At 43.4% G+C, this 23,767-nt stretch overlaps 1 protein-coding gene across 2 annotated transcripts in view; it reads left to right on the top strand.

Moving 5' to 3' along the window:
- The window catches only part of pdzd2 (PDZ domain containing 2), a 35,559-nt gene that overhangs the window by 532 nt on the left and 11,260 nt on the right, over positions 1-23,767 (top strand). For both annotated transcript variants that reach the window (XM_041043138.1, XM_041043137.1), the window contains exons 2-15: positions 10,958-11,316; positions 12,012-12,490; positions 13,686-14,193; positions 17,552-17,697; positions 18,411-18,543; positions 18,805-18,957; positions 19,338-19,437; positions 19,675-19,823; positions 20,705-20,824; positions 21,779-21,893; positions 21,987-22,060; positions 22,178-22,400; positions 22,582-22,699; positions 22,817-22,949. In XM_041043138.1, coding sequence (XP_040899072.1) covers positions 11,197-11,316; positions 12,012-12,490; positions 13,686-14,193; positions 17,552-17,697; positions 18,411-18,543; positions 18,805-18,957; positions 19,338-19,437; positions 19,675-19,823; positions 20,705-20,824; positions 21,779-21,893; positions 21,987-22,060; positions 22,178-22,400; positions 22,582-22,699; positions 22,817-22,949 — 2,571 coding nt within the window. In that variant the 5' untranslated portion in view covers positions 10,958-11,196. The remainder of the gene's footprint in view (positions 1-10,957; positions 11,317-12,011; positions 12,491-13,685; positions 14,194-17,551; positions 17,698-18,410; positions 18,544-18,804; positions 18,958-19,337; positions 19,438-19,674; positions 19,824-20,704; positions 20,825-21,778; positions 21,894-21,986; positions 22,061-22,177; positions 22,401-22,581; positions 22,700-22,816; positions 22,950-23,767) is intronic.

Here is a 23,767-nt window from a genome sequence, read left to right as displayed (position 1 = left end):
GACTTACTGCCACTGACCACATCTCCAGTCACAACACACTCACAACAAACCACTTACCATCACAACCACGATGTGTTGAGATATATAAACACACGCATATATATTCATACATATCCATACATATGTACACCATTCAATTTGACAAGACATACATATGTTTGCATGAAATATTACTAGTCACTGTGGGGGATGTACAACATCACTGTTTTCTACAGAAACTGAAATATAATATTACTAAAATCTACTTAAAAACTATAAAACACCATTAACAAACACACAAACTAAATAGTGTTTGTGTGCTGTGTAGAGTTGTAATTATATATATATATATATATATATATATATATATATATATATATATATATGAATGAACCTGAATAATCATGCATCAGTTTTTAAGACACTTAAAGGCAGAAAGCACCTCAGATAAAACATTTATCTACTTATTTATTTAGTCTCCCTCCTCTTTGGTGCCTACAAAAGGGTCCACTTCATAGCATTTATTTGTCAGACTCTTTGATTTGTCCTCTGTCATGATGAAAATGAGTAATGAGTACTGGTATATCCTCTGTCTTCGAGCTGAGTCAAATCTCTGCTCTCTGCAACTCCATTCAGTGCTTTTCTCCAGCTCTTTCGACTACAGTTTGGAAATGACCTCACTATGAAATAATGTGATAGCTTTTACATCTACAGGCTGCCATCCAGACTGCTCTGATCATTCCCAGCTTACCACCTTCAGCAACCAGACTGGGGGGATTTACAGTTTACACTTCACTTCTGGATATAAACACCGTATCTCTGAGCCGTCTATCTACCAGTGTTGATGGTAGTTCCAGTAACTGTTTGTATTTATTCTAATATTTCTGGTCATATCATTTCCACTCTCTCAAACTGACTCAGACTCCATGTGAGTGTGATGCACGTTACTACAGGAGAGGATAAAACGTTCCGTAGGGCTGCAGAGTTTGTAATTTGTCACTGTGAGCAAGACCTCTGAGTCACTGTCTTTTCAATAACAGCTCAAGTCTTTTAGTGCACTGAATGTGTTTTCAGGCTTTGACTGGTCTACCCCCAGGGTTTGTGTGTGTGTGTGTGTGTGTGTGTGAGAGAGAGAGAGAGAGAGAGAGAAATGGAAAGCGAGGGAAGAGAGTTTGAATGTGAAAACGTCTGCTTCAAGATTCTGCTGAAAACTTTTAGTTGTCAGGACCAGGACCAGGCTTAGGCAGAATGAATTGGGCTTTATTTAGGAGAAGAAATTCCAGTTGAGAACCGGTTCCAAACAGTCTGAGTTTATCCATTCCTTTTGTTGATGCCTTAGTTGCACATTGCAAACTAAGGCATCAATAAAAGGAATGGATAAGCTGGAAAAACTGGAAACCTGGAACAAGAAGGAGTCATGGCAGAGAGGAAGAAACGATCCAACATGTGGCATCATTTCTGAGACATACTGTAGGCCCTAACTGGGTGAACCGCCCAGGTAGGTCAAAACAACCCCTTACCCCTTAATTCACTCATTTTTGGCCAAGTGTATTCTTTTAAAACAGACTTGGAAACAAGACTAGGCCCAAAGCCTACTGTATAGCTGGACTTCTCTTTGTTCTCACATATACAATCATTTAATTCAACTGAATTCACAATAAAGTTGTACTCATTGACATGTTTCTCTGTAAAATGATCAGTCAGAGACAAAGTTCGAGGATCATTCCTGTCTATGTCAGCTGCTGTGAGGTCAGTTTAATGAGACACATAGAAAACCTGACCTCGTGCTCGCAGGACAGTACTGGAGACTGTCTTCTACAGACAGGAGCTAAGGTCTGTCCAGAACGTTGCCAGATTTGTTGGCAGATTTTGAAAGAGCTACGACCAGTGTAGTAGTTCTTAGAGGGAGGGACAGTAGTTGTTTCCAGCTTATCATCGTAATGCAAGTTTTTACAGGTATACAGGTCTTAAACGTAGTCATGTCTGAACACATGATCTGTTTCACATGATCATGTTAGGATCCACTACTCTTATGAGTTAGACACAAGCATGTTCCCTGTATGCTTTTTCATGTATTCACTTACAGTCCTTTAGTTTGGAACTTTCTGTTGTGTTAACAGGGAATTGGATCTTTTAGAATGAGTATTAGGGACCTGCAGTTCTGACTGTGGCCACAACATCTCCATTCATCTCCGAGCACCGTGCCATTCTTGCAGGTTCATACATCTGTTAATTATTTTCAAACTTCCACAAAGCAGTTCTGGCAGAGTCAGCTGCACAGACACAAAGAGTACAGGAGCACAATGAGCAGATTCCACCACACTCACACCACCTCACATGTTTCTACGTGTTGGTCCTTGGAGATTCTGGATGCCTACTGAACGCAAATACACACAGACTCGCCCCAAGGAAACACAAATGAAGGTGACGACAAGGTGGCTTAGGGTGAAGCATTTTCAACTTCAACTTGATTCAACTTGTTTCAGCTCCTCAGGCTGTATGGGTGTGTGACTCCACCTGATGAACAGAGCACGAGAATAAGGGAAACACTGGGAGATGCACACACACACACACACTCCACATATATACATACACACATGCAGCTGGTGTGTGTGTTCTTGTAGTAAGTGTCTGGGAACATGGGCTGTTTGTGGTAACAGGATGCACACTACAGAGAGGCTGATGAGGTCATGTTTGTATGAATACAGTGCGGTGAATCAGCCTGCTCTGCTCTCTCTCTCTCTCTCTCTCTCTCTCTGTGTGCATACCGCTCACAAACTGCTGACAGCAGCTCACCGTGGCCTGAAACAATAAATATCTCTAATCCCTGGCATGTTCCAGTGCCCCTGTTCAGGCTCAGAGCCCTGAAAACGGTTTCACCTCCGAGCAAACCGGGTCCTTTTACAAACCAGCTCCTGGGTTGCATGCTTTAGAACAAACACTTGAAGAGGAGAAGACAGGAAAACTAACTTTAAAGTTAGTTCATCTTGACGCAGACTCTTGGATGAAACGTGTCTCGGGCTTATTGCAGCACTGGACTTTTTGTGGGATGACTTTTTCCTCAGGCACCTGATCCAACAGGTTGATTAAATTAAGAATGTTTTCTTATTATACCCTGACATTGGCACGTGCTGCTCTGAGCAGTCATGTAAAGTGAATGTAAGATGATGATCTGTCAAGTCAGTGTCACCTGCTTTGAGATGGCCTTGGCTGTGTCATATTGGGTCTTTGAATTTTTCCCCTGCAGGTTAATGAGACATTTAATTGAAGAGTAGTAACCTAAATTTCTTTTGATGACGGTGGTGGTAGTCTTTGTTTCAGGAGAGGAAAAATGAGGCTGATGGTGAGTGTGAACTGCGAAGAGCAGGAAAAACTAAATGTGTTGTTGCTCTTTTGTCATTTGGTGGATCATCATGCTGTTGTCTGTGTTGCTGCTGTCATGGTCATGGCAGGATTGGCAGCATAATCTTTGTCTTAGTCGCCCTTTACCTTTAAACGTATTCACAGGTGCCTCAGGAACATCAGATTTCCTGGTTATCAGCTGGACCGACTGCTCCCCAGCCACTCAAATCGCGCAGCTAATCAGAAAAATTAAAAAGATTGTGGACAAATTTGGGATGATAAAACCAGAGGACATACCAGTGGAATGGACACCACCAGTGTCTGGAGACCCAGTAAGCTGTTTCAAACCTAATGCAACAAAACAGTTAGATTTAATGAAGGAAGCACCATCTTCATGCACGTCCACGTCCACTTTACTGGCTATCAGCCGGACAGACTGACTACAGAAGGTTGAAAACATGTTTTGAAAGTCACTGTCTCCAGCTGATTGACGTGTCTAGACTACAGTGAACCACATTAGTGTTGTCCCTTTTATTCTGTGACAGTGGGACGTTTCAGATCTACTGAAATGGGGCTTTTTCTAATCTTTGGCCATATGGTGCCGGAGGAGAGGAGCAGGGTAGAGGGAGCAGGGGAGGAGGGGGAGGGGTCGGATGAGACATGTAGGTCAGCCTGAAACCCAGAACAAAGAGTGGGAAACTAATCCTTGTCATCAAACTGTAAAGTAGAGGAATTTGTTCACCCCAGCAGTAAAAGCACCTGGACCATCTGAGTGTATACACCTCGATGGTGCAGCATCACACTTGGAGAGTTCTGGAGGGTGCTGTGTAAGTCTGAGGGAACGATGGCAGGGAAACAGACTTCTTCTTTTGCATATATACTGAGAGATCGCAGTCAGCTACAGCAGCGCTCCTGTGTACGTTATTCCGCACAGTCCAGCACAATATCAGCGAGCAATGGCAAGTCCTGCACAGACCAGAGTGTGGCTTGAGCGAGTGTGTAGACAGTAATTGTGGACAGAGTGCATACACCCACAGAGGACACAAAGTGTTGTGTTTCCAGTGTAACAGACTGTTTACTGTGGTTAGCTAAGGTTATTGGGCCATAATGGTTTTAGATAAGGTTTTTTTTTTTTTTTTAAGTCTACTTCTACTGCTTTGTGACAATGACAGGAGACAGTCCTCTTTCACACTGTAATGTGTACATACATACAGAATATTTCTATATTAAGTGAATATACTGTGTGACGGTACAGAGGCAGTTGTGGCTGTGAGTGCACATGCATCCAACAGGTGAATGTGTGTGTGCTAGGTCATATGATGCATGGTGTTTACATCGGGGTCGGGACAAAAGAAAAGGGAAAGGGCCTCTTGCCAATCAAAGCGATGATGATGATATCAGTGACGAGCAGAGGCTCCTGTGCATGACACTGGAGTCCTGCTGTAAATCTGTATCAATACAGACTGAAGGTCTTAATTCGGTTCCAAGTGTTGAGCCCGAGATTATATTCAGAGGGGGAAGGGCTCCATTTAGAGGGATTTAGGCTGTTGCTGGAAATGTCATGTTAATGCTGTTGTTATTTAACGGATGTGTGTCAGCGGTCTGTTTCTCTCTGTCTCTGTCCTGTGTCTGAAGATTAGAATTGAAAGCCTTTATGAAAAGGCCTCATTTCCTCAAATCACGCTCAGGTCAAAGTTTCAGGCACCGCGACACAGAGCAGTGCACCTTTCGAGAGACTGTCCTGAGCCTCCTGTGCACTTCTTGCATCAGAGGAGACTGATTCAGCCAGCAGGGGCTCATGTGTTGCTCCCCACCAGCCACAAAGCTTAAGAAATTATTAAATATTTGAAATTGAATAGTTTTTGCTTTTTAAGCTTTTTAATATCACTTACAAATAGTACGAAATGAAGCACAAAAATTAGTATGTTTTGTATTTTCTTCATGAAAATTCATGACTGTAATGTAAATAATTACCAATCCTGACAGCTTTTTGCGTCTGTGCTCTGTTTCCTATCATAACTGTAATCTGCTGAGCACACAGTATCTGTTCTCTAATCTGAATGCTGGCCCTCTAACATTGTTCACTGTCAACCCTGTTTGTATTATGTTCTATATGCTGCATGTCCTTCTCCTTCTCTCCTCCACCATATGAGCCAGGTTCTGCTCAAGGTTTCTTCCTGTTAAAAGGTGAGTTTTTCTTGCCACTGTCGCCTTAAGTGCTGATCTGGGGTCAGGCTCTGGGTCTCTGTAAAACACTTTGAGACAATTTTGATTGTGGAAGGCGCTATATAAATAAAATTGAATTGAATTAAATTGAAAAAAATTCCACAATATTCACTAATTCACCATCAGGGTCCCCTTTCCTCCCACCTCCATCTAGTTCAAGTAGATGGGTGTAAATACAGCTCTGTCAAAAACTGTAGCTTATGGTCTAGAGAAGCTTTTAGCCATTCAACTATTGAATAAGGTCTAATATTTGTGCTATGAATACTGGGGGAGCACATTTTGGTATTTGGAGCTCTGACTGACTATTGATCATCATCCTGTTTATGTCTCGCCGTTGTACGTTAGGCTCACATATCCATTAGGACTTGATAGATTTGATAGTATTTTATCAAATCTGAATCCAGTTCCAAATCTCCTTATCAAATCAAGACGTGGGGAGCAAAGACATCGGCCAGTTAAAAGTATCAAAACAAATTTCAGCTCTAACACATTTAATCCAGCTTCTGCTGGAATCACATTATCGTGCATTTGGTCCTTTTTAACCGTGATGTGTGCTACATGGTTGTATGGGTTTCACCATATACTTATTCACTGCTCTGTGACATTCATTAACCTGTCCTGTGAATGTCGGTCACTTAAATCTCTAGTGTTTTGAATGTAAAATGCACTCTAACATTAGCTTGTTGTTGCACTGCTACAGGTCACAGAGTCTGATGTTCTGTCTCTTCTCCCACTTCTTCTCTTCATGTGATATAAACATAATGACCCATAAATAAAGTAGAATTTTTATATTAACATACAAAGACGTCACACATCGCATGTTGGTAATCACAGCCACACATCTACCTGAGTTTGAATTAAAAACCTGGAGTCTGCTCCAGGCAGACTCATTACAAAAGACAATGATGTATTCAGCCGTTGCCCTGGTTACCTGGTGTTTTGGATAGATGCAGTGGGGGAGGACAACCAGGAACAGACCTGGTTCTGCTGTTATTAGAGGAGAGAGAAGTTTTAATTAATCAACCATTCTTCTTAGGGCTGAGTATTGATGAGCACATGAGCACGAAGGTTTGTGTGGTCATTTTGATTCATTACTCCAGTTGCAAGACTGCAGATGCAGCCTGCTGCCTTCAGAGGTCTGTAAAGAGTCAGTAAAGGAAAGGCCATGAAAATATGAAAGAAAGTACAGGAAGCTCAGAACTCATTTTATGAAACTTGAGGAAGTGTTATTATACCAGGGTGGTGCAGTGTCCCTGTTGCCTCACAGCAAGAAGGTTCTGGGTTTGAATCCACCAGTCTGGACTTTTCTGCATACAGTCTGCGTGTTCCCTCTGAGCCTACATGGGTTCCCTCCTGGTTCTCCAGCTTCCTCCCACAGCCCAAAGACATGCAGATTAGAACTCTAAATTGTTCATGTGCATGCATGTGCATGTGAATGGCTGTTTGCCTCTATATGTATGCCCTGTGATAGACTGGAGACCTGTTCAGGATGTACCCCGCCTCTCATCTGCAAAGTTGGCTGGGATTGGTTCCAGCCCCCCATGACCCTTAAGAGGATAAGGGGTATAGATAGTGCTCACTCTCAGATAGCTGTTCATGAACCCAGTTGTAATCCTACAACTGGGTTCACAGGAATCAATATATGGTAATACATTGATCAAACCAACAATCAGATAGTTACCATCCAGCTGGTGAAGATCAGAAGAAAACTAGAGGAAAAATGTCAGTCAGTGGAGTTATGGTCAGATCAGTTAAGTACAGTCTGAACTTGTGAAGTGATGCAGATGAATAAAGTTGGGCTAAATTGAATTACACTCAGCAATATTTGAGTAAATATGGTCTATTTTGATGCCACTCTGCTTTTACACTAACCAGAAGTGAGTGTGTCTCTTCTTGACTTTAAGGCTAAATTGGCATAATGAATTTTATGCCGTGTATGTGCAGTCTGATCAGCACATGTTCCGCAGAGCTGATTGCAGAGCTGGTTTCCTCTGCTTCCCAGCGATGGGTCCAAGCTGCTGTGGCCCACAGTCAGGCCGAGCTGTTAAGGAGTCATCTTAAAGGAACAATTGTATGGAAATCCGTTTCGTTTCAGGAAACCTTTTAAACTGAGCAGCAGCACCGCAGGCTGTCAACTTTAAAATAAACAAAAACAAACCCTGTCTGGTCTCCAAAGGACCGAACCATAAAACTGTCGTGGGAGAAGAGACAAGCGGTGGAATCGGAGGACAGTGAGACTCTCGACTCGACTCTGAGGACCCTAATTTGGGGTCAGCCATAATAGTAACATGTTGTAGCTAAGTGTTTGTTAGTCTTCTCATATGTGGTGTTTGTTTACAGTGCGTATAGAGGCACTGTTTGGTTGTATGTTAATGGATCCTCCTGGCTTTTATTGCAGCTTACTTTGCCAGCCCAGTCTCTGCGTCCCTTCCCAGAGGTTCTCTAAATAAAGGGAAGGAGAGTAGTTTGCCAGCTGTCTGTGGTGATGCACACTCAGCTGAAATTTCTGAACACACCCACGTCGGGATTGCCACCCCCCAATGCAGCCGCGACAAACAACACAAACAGGAGATCTCTTATTGTTGCAGTGGAAGCACAGGGACAGACACTTTTACTGAGCCAGCTGGTTCACAGCTGTTTATCTTTGGTAAAAGCTTGTGTGCTGCAAGATTTCCTCAGCTCATACAGTCAGGATGCTGAGGAAAGTTGGACAAACTGTGAGACAGCACAGTGCTGATCAGCTGGAATTATATTACAGAGTAATTTGATGTTTTGGGCACTGCACTTCCACAAAGCTTGGGAACTTTGCGAGAGAGACATTAAACAATAAATGACCCAGACCCCCCCCCCCCCGGTGGCCTAGAATTTAAGGTGCCAGCTATGAACTACAACATCTACTGTTAGCGTCTGGTTGGAAACCTTTATTGCTTCTCATCCCTCATTGTTCTCTCCACTCATTTCCGCCTCATTGTCGTCTATTTACCTGTCCACTTGTCCAATACAGGTGTGATTGATTTTAAGAAATGAATGGTCAAAATAAAAGCTGACTGCATCTGGATCCTGTATTTACAGTGCAGCATCTCACCTCATCAGGGTTATCCTCCAGAGCCTCACAGGCTGAGGATTGACTGACCGTGATGAGTTGCCTTTAAGAATTGTACACATTTAGCAAAACCTAGAAAAGCTCCCTTCCTCACTTCCTCCCTTTATTCACAGATCACGTGATTGTAACTGAACTTCTTTGCTGCCTGATATAGTGTTTTGAAAGCTCCATCCTCCCGAGATTCTTCTTTACCCTCACCTCCGCAACTTACCATGTAATCCCACACCTCCCGTTCCATCCCACGGTTGAGCTCCGGCTAGAACAGGGCAGGCCCCGCTCGCCCTCAGTTGGAGTGTACAGGAATAGTAGAGACAGATGGTACCACAAAGCCCAACAGTTAATTTGAAGCCCGAGCTCTGCATAGTCATTTCATTGTGGTCTCATGGCAGCCTGTGTTTTTGTCTATATCTGCCACAGATGTGGCTCTGCTCTGCTCTGCTCTCTGTCTGTAGTTAAAGTGTGTAGATGAAGGGTCAACCCAGATTCTTCACTTCACATATGAGCACTCTATTATGAACGGGGCCCCTGAAGGACTCTGCTGGTTTAGCATGTTTCAGACCATTGACAACCAACGTAACATTGCTGTCAGCCATTCACAAGGCTTAACTTTTATGACTGATAGAAGTTAAGCAGAGGTTTGTGGACAGATCTTTATCATCCAGCTGCTCATTTCTTGTTCTTCAGGTTCAGCACATTCAGGTTGATATAACATAATGATTTTACATTAAAGTGCTAGGTCTCAGCTTTAATTTGAGCAGGTTTACATCAATGTAGATAGAACTGTATAGGAGATATAACCCTTCAAACACACAGTTCCCAGAGTTCAGGGGCTCAGAAGTAGCTGTGCTGATACACATGAAATCAAACAAAAATCATTACGTTTAATATTTTGTGGCAAATCCTCTGCAGTCAGTGACTGTCTGAAGTCTTTGGACTACAGACACCAGACAGCCAGCTCTTTGGTCCCTTGTCCTTGCTCGTGTGTTTAGCTGCATTTGGCTGAATCTGATCACAGGATGCTCCTGTAGACCTCTACATTCATCAGCCTGAGCTGTAACAGAAGTCAATGGAGGCTTTCACTCCACACTTTCCCCTTTCCATCATCTTATAGACGTTGATTTTTGTGTCATCGGTCCGTTGATTGTCTTTGTGTCAGAACTCTACCTGTTTTTTTTTTTGGGATGTTTCAGTGAACTGCAGCCTCTGCCTTTCTGTTTCTGAGCTTTACCAGGCGTTTGCATCTTCTGCTGAATCCTCTGAGGTTCTGGTCATGAAGTCTTCTCTGTGTCTTCTGACACAGAAACATGTCCGTCTTCATCCTGGAGAGCATTCTTGACTCACTGTGCAGACATGAAGTGGTTTTTCTTCACCATGCAGACAATTTTCTGTTCATCCAGGAGGCTTGTTTGCTTTTTTTCTAGGCAATGACCTGTTTTTTTAGAACTGACTGATATCAGCAAATCAGCTTCCTTTGATATCTCTGATAGATTGTTGCTTTATTTATTTATTTATTTTGTGTTTTTGAGCCTTTACAATGTTGAACTGAAAACAAATCAAGGAGGAACCGTAAACAAAACAAAAGCACAGTGTCCCCATCCACCTCTACTGTACCTAAATACTGTAGCTGTGCTACTGTGTATGTATATACACACAACCAGTGTAGACAACAAGTGTAGACAGACCTGAAATATGAGCTGACCCTGTAGCATAAGTTCAGCCCACCAGAATAACATATTGTGTTAACACGAAAACACATCAGACAGCACTGAAAACTGTTTTTTTTTTTGTTTGTTTGTTTTTTTACTTTAACTAATTACCTAACTTTACCGGAGTGATAGATAATTTAATTTAACTGATAATTCAGATTTTTTTTTTTCAAAGGCCTCTGTGAGATTAGCATTTTGTATAAATATTTAATTTTATTAGCCTTGTAAAGCATATAGTGCTTATTCCAGATGGGGGTGCTGCAGAAAGCATAGCTAACTGTTGATATATGTTTAGTAAAGTTTGTATTAATCTTAATAAAGTATTAATCTTAACGCTTAGTTAAATTTTAACAGTCACAGGTTTGTCAAACTCTGTAAATGTGTTTGCAATGTTATTATAAACACTTATTATCCAAAAGTAAATGTGTTTCTGATGCTATAAGTGAGACTTATTAAGTCAAGCAGGGGTTGATTATGACTAACAGAATAATGTGACTGTACCTGTTCGGGTGAATTAGAAAAAATTCATCTTTTATTTGTTTTTTGTTTTTTGTTTTTTTACCTGCTGCTTTGATGTGACGTGTAACTGTGTTCTCTTTAGGGAATGAGCTGGAGCTGCAGACACCACAGCAGAAATATCCTGCCTGTAATCCCAGGTCTTCCACCCTGGCTCGTCTGGAGCTCTCAGACTAGAGTTTGCACAGTTTCTCTGCAGCCGGCCTCTTTCAGAGATGGATCGGGGGCCGTCAGCCCACGCTGGTTCCTGTGCCTGTGCTAACCTTTCGGAAACATCAGTGTGGCTGTCGGTGAGAGACCCACCAAAAGGCCCATGATGCCAGGATGCCCATCACTCAGGACAACGCCCTCAGCATCCTCCCATTGCTGGAGGACTGGCAGGGGGATCAGACCACAAGGTCACAGCAGGACCGCAACCTGAATCAGCACAGTACTGGCTGCAAGGTACTTCATCCACTTCACCCACCCAGTGTTTCTACTTAAAGATGGAATATAATGTATGTAACATTATGGCAGCATATTGCTGCCACCATGACAAAGAAACTTCTCCGAATTGATTCTGTTTTTACAGGAAAGGAATATCACTTGATGTGGTTTATTTCTGGCTGAATAGACACTGTAGCCTAGAACAATCACACAGGATAATGTAGACATGTTGCAGGTACTGCTCGGGTTATTCAATTTGAAGTGTAAACAGGAAGCCTCATCGTCCAGGATGTCTATTTATGGAAAACAGACCCGTGCACAAATGTTGCCTGAAAGCACACTGACTGGACAAATGGTATCACAGTGTGTCGTGGATGATGTATATGTGGTTGTCTGAGGAAGGACAGTTTCTGCAACTGCATTGAAAACACTTGGACATTTGTCCTCTGGTTTTGTGCACACTGTGTTTTGTGTCCCCTGCTCAGTAGTTTTGTGTGTAGTGGGTTTTGTGTCCTCGTCTCCAGTCTCCTGAAAGTTGCACTGATGCACATGCTGAACACATGTAACTGCAGATGTGGGCAGCTGCACTGGTTACAATGGAAACATAACATCTGTCCTGTCAGAGAGACAACTGCAAAATGCATCTAGAATGTTTTCCATGTACTGTAGAGGAAATGAACTTCATTCACTGGTCCCTCCTCTTCTTCCTCCAGCATGTGGATCAGGACTCCAACCAGAATGGGGAAGGGGACAGTGTGTGCAGTAGCAGCAGTGTTAACAGTGTCCACGTGGAGGACATGTCCCTGTGTCTGGCTGCCATTCAGAAGCTGGTGGAGTACATTAAGTTCAACTTCATGGAGGGTGACGTGGCCCCACCAGCCAGCCCGTCCTCCTGCAGGGAGGAGTTAGACGTGGAGATTCATGCCGTCTTCCTCAGTAAAGACGAGGACGATACCGCTGAGTTTGGCCTCAGCTTCGGGAACATCCCTATCTTTGGGGACCCTGATGGAAGAAAGAAGGGAGGCCCGAGGAGGAGGCGGGACCAGGGCCCCATCATGGATGTGGGCTGTATCTGGGTGACAGAGGTGAAGAAGAGGAGCCCCGCGGCCCGCTGTGGGAGGATCAAACTGAGAGACGAACTGCTGTCACTGAACGGGCAGCTGATGGTGGGAGTGGATGTCAGTGGAGCCAGGTAAGACTGATTTCATGAAAACTAAACCCAGGAACCAACTGTGTGAAGGGACAAATGATTCTATGATGAACTTGTTTATATACTGCAGGCTAACGGCTTTGTAATTTGTCTATTTTATTGTTATTTAAGGAGCCAGAAACAGTTTGACTCTTTGCTTATCATCAGAACGGTTAGAGATGAATTGGATCCCTTTTTTGATCTGCTCTCTTATTTTTGAGAATGAATTTTTCCATGTTGGGTCAGTGAAGACATTTAATGCGAACCACAGCTGCTAGAAGCTACAAGATCCAAACTTGGCTGGAGTGCTAACTTAGAGCACGATGACGAGTTAGACAGCCCCTCAGAGCAGGCAGCAGGCAGGGTACCTGCTCACCTCTCTCATGATCTGACCACCGGCACCAAGAAGAAGGTTTGACCAGGCAGCTGGTGCCAGAGGTGGATCAAAGATCAGGATTTCGTGTAATGAGTTTGGTGAAGGGATGTGGTTCAGATCAACACAGATCAATGTCTTTCTTTGTGGCAAAATCACCTTCTTGACCAGTATGGGCCTACATGGGAAGCAGCAGTGTGGACCTGGTCCAAGCTGGAGACTGGAGTGTTCCCGGTGTGTCGAGAGTGATCCTGCACTATTACAGACAAACCTGTGATCTGACTACAGTTAGTCATGGGTGATGAGGCTCACTGCACCAGTAAGAACAAACAGGATTATCACAAAGTTCATTCACAGGTTTCCCAGTTCTCCTCAGACCTGAATACAGTACTAACCACAGTGGAGGTTAGTATCCATCTCATCCCATCTCACAGCCACACCCCTCTGAAGTCAAATGCAAAACTGACTCTTCAGACTGAGAGATCGTAAGTGTACAGCAGGTTAGACTGTAATGTTTGTCAGTTAACAGCTGTTGAACCAGCTTAAGATGTTTTGCAGTGGGTCTGGGTCTTTTTCAGAGTTTATGCGACTCATTTCCTTTGAGCGTCATAAACCTTCTCTCACTAGCTTCACTGCTGAGATCCAGAGATGCTGCTGTGACACCATCAGTCCTATGATGTACAGTCAACAGAGTCCACATTTGAACCGTTGAACCGTGAAAATGTGGGAGATTATTGACCTGTGGATGTAAGGACTGTAGTTTTCATCGTGATGTTTGAACTTTTAGGTAATGACAGCATCATCCCCTCAATGCTTTGTGTGCAGTTACCTGGCTGACCAGTGCTGGAACGGAGGCTGTATCTACCTGATCATGCTGCGGCGAGTCAAGCGAAAGGCCCCTCTCCCTCCCTGCGATGTCAATGGCGGTGTGGGTACCCCTGTGTGCAGCGACAGCAGCGAAGACCTGCGGCAGGGCAGAGCTGCCCGTGAGCCCCCCGACGCATCAGCAAACTGCAAACGCACACGCAAGTTCGGCGTCATATCACGATCGTCCTTTAACCGAGACAACAGGGACAGCTCGGACTCAGAGCTCCAGAGCTGTTACAACGGCCACAGCTCTTCTGTTCCCGCTGATTTGGAAGTGGGTCCTCCGGGAGATGACTCAGGTTACACCCTCTCCACACGCACATCCACAGAGCAAAGCCCAGACACCTTTCATCAGGTGAGAGCGGCTCCCCAGCACAGAGGAGGCACTGCCACCCTGCCTGCAAGGAGCCACAGTCAGCTGTTAGAGTGCAAGATGGATTCCTTCAGCAGCGAACCTTCAAGCCAGGTAAGACACACTGCTGACTGATTTAATGCACTGTTACAGGAGACAAGTGAGGGGTCAGACTAGCCACTGTCTAACTCCCATATTCACTATATACTGAAGAAGCAAGGCCACAGTGGAGACAGGGAATGAACAGGAAGCTAAGTGAAGACCTTGAAGCTGATGTGATCTGATCAGCTTGTCTCTTTCTAGGTTAACGTTCTGTCTACAGCATTTGAAGTTGTCTGTAAGTGGCCTACAGTCTTTTAGGTAGACCGCTGAGGACAGCACTCGCCTCACAGACTGGATCAGAATTCAGTCTCTTCAGATGAACATGGCTCTGGGACTGAAGATCAGCATCAACCAGTTTCCAGCAGAAATCAGGTTTTCAGGAGAGAGGGATACATACAGCTGAGTGCTGTTACTTCATAAGGCATGATTATCTCCAAACTATACGTAATCTGACTAATACAGCTGCATGAACAGCTACAACTGTTCATGACTTGGCTTCCTCCCAGGAAGTGACATAGTTCTTCCACATGCTGATCTGCATATAAATGTGCATTCTTCCAAAATGCATGATCAAAATCAGCCAGGATTTATGTTAGTTCATTATTCTGGTGTTTAAACATGATTTAGCTGACTCCCTAAGAGTTCTCCTGAGACAGAGATGAATAGACAGAGTAAAGAAAGAGAGAGAGGCAGCCTAGATACTCATACATGCGAGAAACTGTTGCCGTGCACTGTCAGCAGATCCTCCGGAGTCATGGGCACACTGTCAGAGGGGCAGGTAAAATTATACCTGATCCCACCTTTCTTATGATCTGTTTCAGCCTCTGCCCTGTGGGAGGCACTACAGCTCTTAGTCCACCTAACCAACTCAGCTTGAGAACAGCTGCATGTAGAACTCTGTAGAGTTCTCTGTGTACTCAGTGGGTTTTTTTTTTCCATGCTACACTGAAAACAAATTCCACCTGGTTGTTTGGCTGCTGAAAGGAAGTGAAGAGCTCCCACGTGAGGATAAATGAGAAAGAAGGTGGCTGTGTTTGGACAACTGGAAACCAGAAGACGCTGCTCCCTTATACAAACTAAAAAAAAACACTCATAGAGGGTGTAACCCATCCAGGTTTTCCCTTCTCTTGCTTTGTTAATGTGTTTATGTGTGCCCACTGCGCATGGTGCACCAATCAGAGCCGTTGACTCTGCTTAAAGATAGCTTGAGATGAAGTAGACAGGCTTTTGCGACACAGCATCATGTGAAGTTTTTGCTCAAGTTTGCATCTTGCATCTGATTTTGTGTGTAATAGCGCTGCAGGAAGAATTTGCTTCGTGTTTGGCCTGAACACATCTTTATGAAGCTGGAGTCTCTGCTAACAGTGACAACCAGGGATGAACCTGACTGGACCTGTGTCACCCACATGGCTGCTGTATGAAATAGGTTATCACGTTAATAAACCCAGAACAACCTGTTTCAGTGGAGATGACAGATCTGTGTACAGATGTCTGAGAGGATAAATGGGATCACCACCCTGCAACAACTGGTGCAATGAAACCAGAGAGAGCTGGGACAGTGGTTTAAACATGTGGGTTAAAGGATTGAGAAAGACAGCTGGTGCATCATCCCAGCACATCAGAGGGATTGTTGATGGAGAATAATATCTGCATGCGGCATGTTTGTGCCCAAGATGGAGATGATCTCACTTATATAAATCCTTCCATGTCCATGAGTCCTCAAAATGGCTGATAAAGCCGTGAGCAGTGGTAGTGCAGAGGTTAAAGACTAAGAGCCCTATTTTAATCTCACCAGAACAACATAGCAGATCTTGGCTGCACTTACTGTGTGGGCATCTCCAAGCATGCCTGCTATTTTGGTTTATGTAGGTGCAGCAGTGCAAAGTGCAAAAGGGCTGGATGAAGTGGAATTTACAGTCCAGACCCAAAGTATTTGGACAGCTGCTCATTTCCACTACTTCAGGCTCTGAGCTTCAGTGTATTCAGAATAAGGATAAGGATTTACGTCAATATAGAAGGAAGTGTGTGGGAGATATAAAACCCTTCAAAGACATCGTTCCCAAAGTTCAGGAGTTCAGAAGTACCTGGACTGATACACATGAAGTCAAAATCATCACCATATTTATATTTCTCTATGAGTCTACGTTAGACTCATCGTATCTTCTCTGATGATGCAGCTTCCTTGTTGTTGTGGGGCCTCTAGTCTAGTGCTGATTGTCGTCCTGCAGAATGATGAAATGAGTGCGTGATCACAGGATGCTCCTCGTGTGTTTCAGTGAACTGCAGCCTCTGCCTTTCAGTTTCTGAGCTTTACCAGGTGTTTGCATCTTGTGCTGCATCCTCTGAGGTTGCTGGAGAGAATTCTTGACTCGCTGTGCAGACATGAAGTGGTTTTTTTCTTCACCATGCAGACAATTTTCTGTTCATCCACGAGGCTTCTCCCCAGTCTGCCAGCTCTGTGTGCACAAGGCCGTCTGTGAACAGTGTGTCAGTCAGTATCTTTACATGCACACTAGTCCCTGTTAAGTATTAACCTGGTTTTACGATATAGATCATAACCTGATTATTCACATTTCTCTTCATTCAGTCTGTGTGAGTTATACATCTGAGACTTTGACCTATGGCTGTCCTGACCACCTTTTATAATACAACCTTTGTTTTATTTGGTTTTTTTCCTTGATTCTGCAACTTTCAGGTCACACTTCAGGGTGTGAATCTTTTACAGTAGGAAGGTCTTCACAGATATTAGCCTCAACATTAACGAAAGCACAGGGAGCACAGCAGGGTGATCTGAACAGCTGTCGTTCCAGGAACAAACATCTGGTGTGAATTCATAGCTGATTGTCTGTCTGTATCAAAATACATTGATCTGCTGCCTCGTAACATCCTACTGAAACAAACCTACTGACTCACTAACTGACATGACTCCAGCTGAGGACACATGCAGTATTATCTGCATCCTGATTATGATTCATAATCAGGCTGGTGTGGATGATATTATAATGTCTGCATGGAGCATAAATGGTCAGACGTGGTCAGCCCTCAGCAGTGTGTCCCTCCACAGTCCGTCTGCAGTCTCCTCACAGCAGCAGGTGTTTTGTGTAATGTGAATAGTGTAAGGGGAACACTAGATCAGGAGCAGTTACAAAATATTTGTTCCTTGTCTTTGGTGCTCCTCCAGCTGGTCACACCCAAAATGTCAAACTGCACAGGTGGTCCAGAATCTTTGGAACTTGGCATTTGGTTGTTTTGTTTTGTTTTTTTCCAGCATCATTTTGTGTGCATATAATTATATATAATGATATTTTTTATCTGAGCCCTGCATGATATATTGCTTAATGAGTATTTGTTTGTTTCTGCTCTGTTGTAGCCCAGAGAGGGCAGCCACATCTGGAAGATGCATATGGTGAAGGGTCAGGAGGGCTTGGGCATACAGATAACAGGGGGGCGTGGCTCCAAGCGCTCTCCTCATGGGATCATTATAGCTCACATAGAGGAGGGGGGCGCCATTCACAGGTAAAGTCAGTCCTAACAATGTGTACGGGTCTTTGGTACTGTGTTTGTGCCGCTGTAGCTCATACCCCATCATCCATCTCTGCACTCCTCCGTGAATCTAGAGTCCTGTCAAGTTTTGCAGTACATGAGCTTCTCTCTACAGAACATTTATTATCTGTTTTCTGAAGTGAATTATGAAATCACGTTATATATTTGCTGTAATGTTGTTTTTGTCACTGCTTTTGTATTTTCAAATCTTTATTTACAAAGGAAGACATTTACAGAGCACAAATACTGTCTTTGGTAGGACACATCCACATATCGTAGAGCTACGTATGTTTTATACACCTTTTTAATGGACAAAACCACCGACACTTACATTTGCTCTTACACTTACATATCAGATACATGAGTCCTGATTTTTTTCTATACGAAGCTTATATTTTCAGTCTGGTCTGTTTGTTTTTTGGATTGTGAAATGTCTTAAATTTCATTAACAGATCACAGTTAAATTTGCTGTAAAGTCCAGTTTTTGATTCCAGATGTGTCCTATTTGGGATTAGAAGAATTAAAGAAGTACAGAGTGCCAGCTCATGATGCCTCAGATGGAAAAAAAAAAAGTGGTGCTTTTTGAGTTAAATATTACCAGTGTGGAGAATAGTTCAGCTTTAATTTGTGTGTGTGTGTACAGTACACTAAGTGTTTGTGTTTAAATCTGGATGTGTGTGTTTCAGGGACGGCCGTCTTCATGCTGGTGATGAGTTGCTGATGATTAATGGTCAGTCTCTGGTCGGTCTCACTCATCAGGAGGCTGTTGCTATCCTCCGCTCTACGACTGGTCTGGTCCAGTTGGTGGTGGCCAGCAGGGTTAGTGACACACACACACACGTTTGCTCCACTATCCCTGTGGGACACACACACACACATTGAAACCTAAACCTGATTCTTACCTGAACACTAAAACCAAGCCTTAACCCTCTAAACAGCAGTATCTACCCCTGAGGACCTCCATTTTTGTTCCAGTGGTGACATGAGTCTCCATGTGTAATAATGTGTATTCAGGTTCAAGTCCCCACCAGGAAATAACAACAAACACACAATACCTTAACGTTCATTTGGTCCCTGTAGGAGGAGTCAGATGTGGGTTTCGAGCGCTTCCCATCCACCAGCCTGCCGGACCTGGTGAGCACCTGCAGTTCCTCATCCTCCCTGTCTCAGACGGCTCTCCCTCGCTCACCCCAGGCCTCCAACAGCAGCACAAGTCTGCACAACCCGTTCCTGGTACACACATGATAATGTTGTACATGTTTATGTTTCTGTTCTTGTGTGTGTGTGTGTGTGTGTGTGTTAGCGTGTTAGTCTTTGTAGCATGGAAATTGATCCCGCTGGCAGCAACCTGTCTCACAAAGCAGAATTAGTGACCACCTGGAGGGTAGTGAGTGTTATTTGGGCAAAGGTTGTGATGGCAGCAGGCCACCCACTACAGATGGGAAGTGTAATCCCTCCAATGTGGTCTCTGTCTGACCTGGTTAACCCAGATGGGGATGTTAGGCCAGACCACCCCAACAGACTCCTTTAGTACAACAGAGTCATAACAACGTGTTCATCCGGCAATAATACAGTCTTTAATTCTAAATGTCTGTGTGTTTTTGACCTCGCAGTCGACTAACCTGGAGAAACTAGAAGAACAAAGTCAGGTAGAGGTCCCCAAAGGATCCTGCAACAACCCCACATCCATGAAGCTCTGCAGCCGATCCCAAGGTTGGTACTTCACAAAAACTGGCTGTTCATTAGCACTAACATTCTTAAAGTCTTACAGTAGATAGAATGAATAAATGGGAGGTGATACAGGGAGCTCCAGTCGGTACAAGCAGCTCTCCCAGAGTTAGTTTTTTTTCCTGACCTTATTCACTTAGAAAAATTTGACATCGACAGTGACACAAACTGAAACAACTGATTCTGTGCAGAGGAATGAAATGATTGTTGTTCCCGGATCAGGGGGGAGCAGTCGCCTGGAGTCAGTGGGTGAGGACGATGAGCTGTTCGTGGAGAACGGCGTGAGCGGCTGCGAAGTTGTGGAGAAGCCTCCACCTGGCCGACGTAAACACTCTCTACCTCAACAACTAGACTCTGCTGGAGTGAGACAGGTCAGTGAACGCTTCACCTCCTTTTTTTTTTTTTATACAACCAAAGCTCTAAAGATTCACATAATGTGATCTGACTTAAATATTTTATCATGTTCACCATCGCAGCTGAAGAACCATGCAGATGAAGGCACATTAGTCAGGTGTTGTTCTGACAGGCTGTGTGATCTGGAAGCAAAGAGCTTTTTAAATAAAATAATAATAAAACATGTTGTATGGGAAACAAACCACCATCCTCTTCATTTGAGATATTCAGTTGCATGTGCGTGTGCATATTAACTTCCTTACATGTTCAAAGAAGAGATCATACGTGCACGAGGTGTGGAAGGCACATTTCAAGTAGCACTCCCACATGCACGCGTATTAAAAGTAGGCTTCATACAAATAAATATGTGTGTGTGTGTGTTGTATTTTGATCATTGTTATCACCTCATACACACTCGCACACAGATAGAACCAGATCAAAGCCTGGTCGCTCACGCTGCCCTAACTGTCATGACAACAATGACAAGGAGAGCTGCACTAATTGCTGCGTTAATGAGAGGTTAACAGAGAACGGGAAATAAAAAAAAGAAGGAGAATCACAGCTTCTTACTGGCTCTGTGGGTGAAATCTCTGCAAACTACTACTACACAGCAAAGTGAAGTCATTTTCCATCAGTATCTACAGATCAAACCTTAATGAGAGCACGACAGGGGAAAAGACAGGAAAACACAGATGTTATCCTGAAGTATACAGGAATAATGGGAATGAGCCATTAGAATAAAAGAGAAACAAAAAATCTCATCGCAGTATAAATAACAAAGTAAGATGAATTTGATTGTTTCTTTCTTTTTTTTTTTTTTTTTTTTTTTTTTTGCTTTTTCTGTCCATCAACCTTTCAGGAATATCAGATAATTAAGAAATCAGCCCGCTCCCTGAGCACTATTCAAGTGGAGTCTCCATGGCGACTGGCACAGCCATCTATTATCTCCAGTATAGTGCTGATGAAAGGCCAGGGCAAGGTGAGTGCACTCCTTTGACATGTAAGCGTGAATAAAGCTCAGAGAATGTACTGTGTGTGTACATGTATATGTGAGTTCACAATAACAGATATACGTGTGTGTGTTGCTACAAACTCAGTCTGGTTTGAATTGTATCCCCACATGATTTCCTAACTCTTACTTCAGTTGTGTGTTTGACTTTTAAGCACAAATGTAATGCTGCACCATCATTCTGCTGCCAAAATAAGGTTCATATCGGTTTGCCTTTAAGAAGAGTAAAATGTGCAAAAACACGTACAAAACTGCTAGTAATATACTTTTTTTAAATAGTAGATAGCATGGAGTTAGACAGTAAACGGAGACAGAATTAAATTCTTGGAAAATGGAAAATATGTTTCTGATGCCATTTTGTATCTCATTTCATAAAACAACTTATTTAACAAATTGCAGTTTTTGTGCAAAAAAAAAAAAAAAATTGAGCCAGACATGAAATCTGATAACACTTTGTATGGTATTGGTCCTAGTAATAAGCATCATAGGTAAGAAGACGCTTATAAATCCTTATAAGATGCTTATTAGCATTATTATGTGTTAATAAATCTATATGTTAATAATAGCATCATAAACATGTTTAAGACATTCATAAGAAGTTATAAGAAACTTGTTAACAGTTCATAGACTGTTTAAGAACATTAATTAAAGCTTTATGAGTTTCAGTAATAGCAGTGTATGCCGCATTCAACTGGATCTACACCAAAATTTTATGGGTTCTTCCCTGACCCAAACCCGATCCCTCCACAAAGTAACCAGTAACCCTGCTGACACAGGACAGAACCTGGTTGGTGGAGGTAATTATCAAACCAAACCTGCGTTCCACTGTGTGCGACATGATGCCACAGTCTTCGTACTGTTTGTTAAGGTGTGAGAGAGGCAGCATGCTATCTGACATTCACTGAGATCTGTCTTTTTACACAGGGCCTAGGGTTCAGTATTGTTGGCGGGCAGGACTCAGCACGAGGTCAAATGGGGATTTTTGTTAAAACCATTTTCCCTCACGGAGCCGCAGCAGCCGATGGACGTCTGAAAGAGGGTAACCACACCGTTTCAACTGACAGAGCACAGGATATGTTACACTTGTGCTGAACACCCTCATCAGTCTAATTCTGTTCTTCTTCTCACGTAGGAGATGAGATTCTGGAAGTGAATGGAGAGTCTCTCCAAGGACTCACACACCAACAGGCCATCCAGACCTTCAAGGTGCACTGCATGTTTATGATGGGCTCTGTCTAACAGCGCTGTTTTCCTTCAGACAGAAGAATTCCTTGACTAATTCATCAAAGTTTCTTTTTTATGCTCTTATCATTTTCCCACCAGCAACTGAAGAAAGGTGTAGTGACACTTACCATTCGAACACGTCTGCGTAGTCCCAGCCTGACACCCTGTCCGACCCCCACTCTCCTCAGTCGGTCCAGTTCTCCCAACTCCAACGTCAGCGGGGGGACACCTGTCCCCTCAGGGTTTGAAGAGGCTGATGGCCGCAAGGGACCCGGTCCTGGTCCAAAAGACTGCATCATCATGGAGGTCACACTTAATAAAGGTTAGCTGACTTGATAGAGAATTACCCTCACTGGGAGTAAGGGGCCTGAACCAGGATGCACAGACCCAGATAACAAATATGTCACAGTATGTGGACAGTATGTCCACATACTTTGATTTAGGTCCATGTGTCTGCAGTGATAGAGCACCTCTTTTCTGATAGTGAATGTCGGTTTATTCAGAGCCTGGTGTTGGTCTGGGGATTGGAGTTTGCTGTCTGACCCTGGAGAACTCTGCTCCTGGCATCTACATCCATAGCTTGGCGCTGGGATCTGTGGCCAAGATGGATGGCAGGCTCAGGTACTGATGGACATCTGAATGTTGCCTCGTGAATGTTTATGTATGTATTTATGTTGGTGTCTGTACAAAGCGAGGCCTTCGACAGTGCTCTGTTGACACCCGTGCCTCTACTTGCAGTCGTGGAGATCAGATACTGGAGGTGGACTCAGTCAGTCTTCGTCATGCTGCTCTCAGCGAGGCGTATGCCATCCTCAGTGAATGTGGCCCTGGACCAGTCAGTCTCATTATAAGCAGACACCCTAACCCCAAGGTAAGAGGATGCCCGCTTCCATTCATATAAACTGATTTATTCTCTTTTAATATATTTAACATGTCTCCAGTATTAATATAGGAGAACCTGAACTCAACAGTAAGAATCCCACAGACATTCAGAGCATATCAAAGAAACCATCTTTATCCTGGACAATGTTTTTGTTCAATGTTTGTTCCCGGTCCCGGCCTTATGTCAACAGTGGAAGCTTCCATGTTGACATAAGGCCATATGTAGGTACATATGTATAGATCGTTCCATAACCATTTTACTGACAAAATTTACAGTAACATCCTTTAAATGCCTTTAAATTTATAATTAAGTTTATAATTAAATGCTAGAAAACAGAACATTTCTGTAGAAGATTTTTCATGTCACATTCAAATCAAATCAGGACTCTGTAAGCACAGTAAGAGGTCTATTGCATTTCAGTGATGTCCAGAAGAGGGCAGTGTAGACTTACCAATAATAAATAAATGCAACTGTCATTAAGTTTTCATGCAGAAGAAAACACTTCAAAGATGCTAAAAACTGTCAAGTGTCTTGGACCAGAAAGTGGTCCACAGCAGATGATGTCATCTGTCATCACTGTCAAAAATGGACACCACAGAGCTTCTTCTTCATCTTTGGGTAGAAGTAGCAGTCTGAGGGGCCAAATCAGGTCAAGGACCTCCTTGGATGATGAGCCCTTGAGACGGAGACAGCTGATGACTGCATGCAGTCTGATGTGTCCGTCTTCTCAGACAGAGCTGACTGTGAATTTTCAATTACCTGAAACAGAAAAACCATAGTTACTAACTTCAGACTCTCTGCAGAAT

Source organism: Toxotes jaculatrix, chromosome 7 (genome assembly GCF_017976425.1).
Source record: "Toxotes jaculatrix isolate fToxJac2 chromosome 7, fToxJac2.pri, whole genome shotgun sequence".
NCBI lineage: Eukaryota > Metazoa > Chordata > Actinopteri > Toxotidae > Toxotes > Toxotes jaculatrix.
This window is presented reverse-complemented; position numbering and strand designations above follow the sequence as displayed.